Consider the following 6,973-nt stretch of genomic DNA (forward strand, 5'->3'; position numbering starts at 1 on the left):
GAAACTGAAAGCTCTGTTAAAATAATACTGACCTGGGAGTGTTTGGGAGGATGCTGCAGGAATTTTAACGTCCCCTAAAAGACAAAGGGAAGGGATCAGTCGAACACCCTGTCACTTCTCTCATTAGCAGGAGGGTCCAGCAACATTAAAGACCATCAGAGGCTAAGGGCAATCAGAGAAGCTCTGCATTCCCAGAGACCTTCTCCTGCTTTGCTAGCAGGTGTCTCAGCTTCTCTAAACTTATTCTGGAGTTTCTCCACCTCACAAGGAATCTTGAAATACTTGGTTAATTTCCTGAGGATAATTTCTGAACTCTCCAGAGGAACCATGATCAAAGATTCTAAAAGTGCATTTAAACCACAGGACTTTGTTCAGTGGATTAGGATTTTAGCCATGGATAATGAAGATGGCAGAGCTGAGACACCTGATTGAATGTACATCTCCTGCCTCTCTGTGCCCCCAACACGCCTAACTTCAATACCTGGGAAGTTATCATGATTCAACAACCAGTTTGCACCTAGAGGATAATAGGGTTATAAGGGACAGCCAGCATGGGTTTGCCAAGAACAAAGCATGCCAAACCAACCTAATTCCCTTCTTTGACAGGGTAACTGACTTACGGGATAAAGGGAAAGCAGCAGATATGCTATATCTTGATTTTAATAAGGCTTTTAACACAGTCCCTCATCACATTCTCATAAGCAAATTAGGGAAATGTGGTCTAAATTAAATTACTATAAAGTGAGTGCACAACTGGTTGAAAGATGATACTCAAAGAGTAGTTATCAATGGTTTGCTGTCAAAGTGGAAGGGCGTATCTCGTGGGGTTATACAGGCGTCAGTCATGGGACTAGTCAATATTTTCATTAATGACTTGTATAATGGATTGGAGAGTATGCTTAGAACATTTGCAGATGACACCAAGCTGGGATGGGTTGCAAGAACTTTGGAGGACAGATTTAGAATTCAGAACCACGTTGACAAATTGGAGAATTGGTCTGAAATCAACAAAATGAAATTCAATAAAAACAAGTGCAAAGTACTCCACGTAGGAAGCAAAAATGAAACGAGACCTATATAATGGGGAATAACTGGCTAGGTGGTAGCACTGCCGAAAAGCATCTGGGGTTATAGTGGATCGCAAATTGAATATGAGGCAACAATGGGATGCAGTGCCAGTTGCGAAAAAGGCTAATATCGTTCTGGGATGTATTAGCACGAGTGTTGTATGTAAGACACGGGAGGTAATTGCCGCAGTCTACTCGGCACTGATGAGGCCTCGGCTGGAGCCCTGTGTCCAGTTCTGGGCACCACACTTGAAGAAAGATGTGGGCAAATTGGAGAGAGTCCAGAGGGGAGCAACAACAATGATAAAAGATTTAGAAAACTTGACCTGTGAGGGAAGGTTAAAAAACTGGGCCTGTTTAGTCTTAAGAAAAGAAGACTGAGGGGGGGAACCTGATAATAGTCTTCAAATATGTGAAGGGCTGTTACAAAGAGGACAGGGATCAATTGTTCTCCATGTCCACTGAAGGTAGGACAAGAAGTAATTGGCTTAATCTGCAGCAAGGGAGATTTAGGTTAGATATTAGGAAAAACTTTCTAACTCTAAGGGTAGCTAAACTCCGGAATAGGCTTCCAAGGGAGGTTGTGGAATCCCCATCATGGGAGGCTGTTAGGAACAGGCTGGACAAACACCTGTCAGGGATGGTCTAGGTTTACTTGGTCCTGCCACAGCACAGGGGGCTGCACTTGATAGCCTCTCAAGGTCCCTTCCAGCCCTACATTTCAGCAATTCTATGAGCTTCAGTCACCACGACCAGCTGCCCAGAAGTTCTGCTTCAACGTCTTACGTGTGATCCTACCTGGCCTCACAAAAGTATTCCAAACCAGTTTCCCATCTTTTCTGTCTTTCATGTGAAGCTTGATTTCCTCCTCCATATCCGTCATGTAGAGCTCAATATATGACTGCTGGTCTGCGGGGCTTCTATAGCAGAGCTCCAGTTGCTGCAGTAAAGATAAAATGACTTATGAGAGTCTCCCACCTCCGCCAAGAGCAGGAGTGAACGATGCCCATTGTCTGCTGTGTCCATTGTGGTCTCTTGGCTTATACTTAGATTGGAAGCTCTTTGGGGCAGGTCCATCTTTTTGTTCTGTGTTTGTACAGCACCTGGCACAAGGGGGTCCTGGGTCACGACTGGGGCTCCTGGGCACTACCACCATACAACTAATGCATAATAATAATGAATTGTTCAGCTCGTTTTGATGCCTCGGTGGAAGTAGAGGACAATCCTACTTACGTCAGGTGTTATCTTTAGCTCTGATGTACCAGACACCTCATACTGAGACCCAAAGTACAGCGCATTGGTCTGAGGAGGTTTGGGAACGAGCTTTGACTCCCACTTCGTTTCTTCTTCTTCAATGGCCTGTAAATTTCAAGCATTGTCATTTCTGAGAGATACAAACAGGAACCTCTGACCCACAGCCAGCTCCGTCTTCACTCAGAGCATCTCGAGTCGGAGCAGGAAAAGGCCTGTGAGGTCACCTTGGCCATCCCCCAGCCAAAGCAGGCATGTTCCCTACACTACGTTCGGCTGGGATCCGGTCCAGCCCAGTTAAAAATAATGCAGGTGATGGGACTGTCACCATTTCCCTGCTGGGAAGCTCTTTGAGAGCCTAACAGACCTCACGTTCAGGAAGTGTTTCCTCAGACAAACCTGATCACCACTGAAAAGATGGAGGCCTCTGCTTCTGCTTAAAAATAGGGTGTGATCAAGTAAGGAAAGACTCTCACAATACATAGAGACAAGGGAGCAGAGGGAAGGTTGCAAACCATAATCTTAATTGTGGCATTCTCCAATTAGTGGGTGATTGACTTTGCAACCTTAACACTGTTCTTTTAATGTGTGTGTATCTTCCATAGTGAGAACAGGCTATGGGATCTACAGGCAATGTGGGGGTGTCTCCTGGGGTTCTTACAGTGATCATGTGGTCGCAGCCAGTGTAGCTAATGTTGAGTTCTAGCTGCCAACCTAATTCCCTCATCCCCTCGCTCAGAGTTTTCATTTTATCCTGGACTCTCCCGTGCTTCAGGGTGACATTTTGTAAAGAAGTTTTTTCATTGCTCGGAAGCTCAGTTCTACATGGAATAGCCCAGGGTGGGGAATGAGGCTTCTGGAGAAAACAGCACCTCCTAGTGGGTGCTGGGGGGACCTGGCCTTTAGCTTCAGGAATCACTATGTGGCTGAGTGGTGTGGATATCACACCACGGCAAGCCCGGCCCTGAGCTATTCCTACCTGTCCACTGCTGCATATGGTGCCCCGTGAAGCTTGGTCACACTAACAATATAGTCCCAACTGCATGCCTTGAAGGGTTAAAATCCATGTGCATTTTATATAACAACCTGGTATATGGATTGGGCCAGCTCTTTTTCAGATCCAAAGTCCAGAGTTTGGTCAAGAGACCAGAAGCCTAGCAAATAGTGATTAGCTAAGAGAAAGCAGAATAAACAAGATGACATTGCCTTTGCTAAGATATGCTTGGTCAGTAAAAATGCCAGATGTTGAAGCAATAACTGAATAATTATGTTTCATCCAATGTTTCAAATTGAACAAAGGATCCCTGTTCCTATTGTGTTTCTCCTGAAGGGAAAACAATCTTCCCACAGATCCAACCTTGAGTTTATGAAAATTGGCACACGTCAGTATAATGATATGGCATCCTTCCACCTCCCTTCCCAGGGACCAAGGCCCTGCCTTAAGGCATAAAGGAGACAATCTGTATTACCTATCCTTTCACTGTTTCTTTGCTTTAACCCCTAGGAATGTAACTGTCGGACAATCAAAGGAGTTGCTCCATTCCTATGGACCCCAAATCAGAATTCAACATATATATTTTATACTAATAACATTTATCAAAGTATTAATTAAATGTTAACTTGCTAACTTGAGACCATAGGCGGAGACATTATGTAACCTTTTAACCATTGGCTAATGTGCTATCTTGTCTTGCTGCAAAACCTATCCCGGGGTGTGGAACTGCCTACCCCGTCACTTTCCCCCGCCCATGGAAAATCTATATATTTCATTGTAATCAATTGACTGACAGTGTCTCTGAGCCTAATAAGCCAGGTGACACTCTGCCAGCGCTGTGTGCAATAAACCCCTATGCTTTGACCTCTACACGGTGTGGATTTATGTCCTTCAGCCTCATGTTAGCTAGTGCTGTGCATCCCTCGCGAGCTCAACTCTCTCCCCCTGGGTACGTGCCCCAGCCCATCACGCACCACTATTAAAAACACAGGAAAACCTGGCTGCCGAGGTGTCTTCTATTTCAGTGACAGTCAGTGTGTAGGCCTCTGCCCTGTCCTCTCTGAACGATGCCGTGCTGCCTGGCGTTTCACTATGTGCTTGGCTGTTTGGGTGTATTGATGTGGTTCATTCTCACTCTATGGTTGTGCAGTGTCCCAGCAATCTTGGTGTTGGGCACACCGTATAAATGGGATTGTGGTTTTACCTTCCTGAGTGAGTGGTCATTGGGTATCAGGTAGAGGTGGAGAGTTATGTCTGCAGCCCTGAGTGCCCGGTAGATCAGCACAAGGGAATGGATGGGAATAAACGTTACGGTCGAACGTATCTTTCTCCAAAGCACGCCGAGCTGGGAGAAGCTGGGATTCTCCAGGACAACATGGAAGAGATGGATTCTCGTTGGAGTTTCCAGGGTCATGTGGCCAGCTTCAAAATGGGCGATTTGGCATGAACTTAAATCCCCTCCGCCTGCAGCTGGGATAGCTAGGAGAATGAGATTGAAACACCCTGAGCTGGCAGCACCTGTACAATGACACACACCAACACACAACAGCCGTCCCAGACGCCTTACAATTATAAACAACCGCAGGCCCTGCGCAGCCCTGCCATCGAATGGGGTGCAGAGAGATGGATGGAGTGAGGAGAAGGGAAAGGGAAGGAACGAGAGTGAGGGGGAGGAAGAACAGACTGGGAGAAAGCCGGGTGAGGGCTGGGAGAAGGGTACTCAGGGAAGGGGTCACACGGGAGGCTTAAGAGATAGGAGAGATAACAAAAGCACAACGAGAAGGAAATCAAAGGGAGGGAATCAAAACAAGTGACGCTGCCCCCTGAGTAGGAGAGAGAAGGGGAAGCCGTGGGTCTGGGCACAGGGGCAGAGGCAGGGAATGGCCCGCGAGGGGAGATCAGGAGAACTGGAGGGAGGAAGCGTGGAAGCAGCTGGGAGCGCTCCGGGATATCACACAGAAGAGTCCCCCTGAAGGGAACCACCGGCCCAGGGAGTGATGGCAGGAAATGAAGCTTGCGAGAGCCAGACAGGAAAACGGAGAGGTGGAAGGCCAGGGAAGGGAGAACCAGGGACAGGGACACAATGGCCTGAATTTCCTCTGGGCCTTCTCCCCAGCCCAGCCTGTCTGCTGGGTGTGCACTGGGCATGGAACCACCTCCTGCCACGGGCTCCCCCCATCCCCCTCCTCTCCTGCCCCAGGGGGTCCTTGCACTCCCGTGTGACGGGCACTTGTCTGACCCTCAGGCGCTGGAGGATCTACCCATCATCCCCTGCAGGGGGAGCCACACTCCCGTCAGGGTGGGGGATCCACACCCGAACTGGGCCGGACTGTGCCTGGCCCTGCACAGCGAGGAGGAGGGAGAGGCAGCCAGGAGCCTTCCTCTCGGCTGCCTGCTCCTCGGAGCAGGGCCAGGCACAGTCCCCACCTTGTGCTTCTGCTGCTCACAGACCAGGGTGACAAGCCCTGGCAGGGCTGATGGACCCCCCCGCACCCCAGGAGACCCCACAGCCCACACTAGCCCCACAGCCCACACTAGCCAGTGGAGCCAAGCTGGAGCAGGAGCCAGGAGGGGAGTGAAGGATTGGGCCAAAAGAAATCAGATGCGGTTCAACAAGGACAAGTGCAGAGTCCTGCACTTAGGATGGAAGAATCCCATGCACTGCTACAGACTAGGGACCGAATGGCTAGGAAGCAGTTCTGCAGAAAAGGACCTAGGGGTTACAGTGGACGAGAAGCTGGATATGAGTCAACAGTGTGCCCTTGTTGCCAAGAAGGCTAACGGCATTTTGGGCTGTATAAGTAGGGGCATTGCCAGCAGATCGAGAGACATGATCATCCTCCTCTATTTGGCATTGGTGAGGCCTCATCTGGAGAGCTGTGTCCAGTTTTGGGCCCCACACTACAAGGAGGATGTGGAAAAATTGGAAAGAGTCCAGTGGAAGGCAACAAAAATGATTAGGGGGCTGGAGCACATGACTTATGAGGAGAGGCTGAGGGAACTGGGATTGTTTAGTCTGCAGAAGAGAAGAGTGAGGGGGGATTTGATAGCTGCCTTCAACTACCTGAAAGGGGGTTCTAAAGAGGATGGATCTAGACTGTTCTCAGTGATGGCAGATGACAGAACAAGGAGTAATGGTCTCAAGTTGCAGTGGGGGAGGTTTAGGTTGGATATTAGGAAAAACTTTTTCACTAGGAGGGTGGTGAAGCACTGGAATGGGTTACCTAGGGAGGTGGTGGAATCTCCTTCCTTAGAGGTTTTTAAGGTCAGGCTTGACAAAGCCCTGGCTGGGATGATTTAGTTGGTGTTGGTCCTTCTTTGATCAGGGGGTTGGACTAGATACCTCCTGAGGTCCCTTCCAACCCTGATATTCTATGATTCTATTCTATGATTCTATAGAGGGCACAGCGCAGAGGCCCCTGGGACCCGCACTTCCCCAGTGCTACAGGAGCTGCTGCGTGAGCTAGACCCTCTCCCCCAGCCCCACTGGCTGCAGACTGTGGCTCAAAGCCGCCATCAGCCCCTGACTCCAGCATCGAGCCCAGTGACGCCCCGTTTCTGCCCTACCTGCAAGGCACACGAAGTGGGGGAGGTGCACGGCTCGCACCGTGTTGGGCTCGGCCCTGATGTGGAACAGGGGGCCGGCGACCATCCACTCCTG

At 49.2% G+C, this 6,973-nt stretch overlaps 1 protein-coding gene across 1 annotated transcript in view; it reads right to left on the bottom strand.

Annotated features, from left to right (window-relative positions):
- The window catches only part of LOC113405215 (caspase recruitment domain-containing protein 8-like), a 4,968-nt gene extending 203 nt beyond the window's left edge, over positions 1-4,765 (bottom strand). Inside the window, exons 1-3 of the mRNA XM_029914287.1 lie at positions 4,517-4,765; positions 2,301-2,426; positions 1,866-2,007 (exon numbers count right to left, since the gene is read on the bottom strand). Of these exons, the coding sequence (XP_029770147.1) occupies positions 1,866-2,007; positions 2,301-2,426; positions 4,517-4,726 (478 nt within the window). The 5' untranslated portion in view covers positions 4,727-4,765. The remainder of the gene's footprint in view (positions 1-1,865; positions 2,008-2,300; positions 2,427-4,516) is intronic.
- Between the last annotated feature and the right edge of the window lie 2,208 nt (positions 4,766-6,973).

This window comes from Terrapene carolina, unplaced genomic scaffold (genome assembly GCF_002925995.2).
Source record: "Terrapene carolina triunguis isolate 2854851 unplaced genomic scaffold, T_m_triunguis-2.0 Scaffold34331, whole genome shotgun sequence".
NCBI lineage: Eukaryota > Metazoa > Chordata > Testudines > Emydidae > Terrapene > Terrapene triunguis.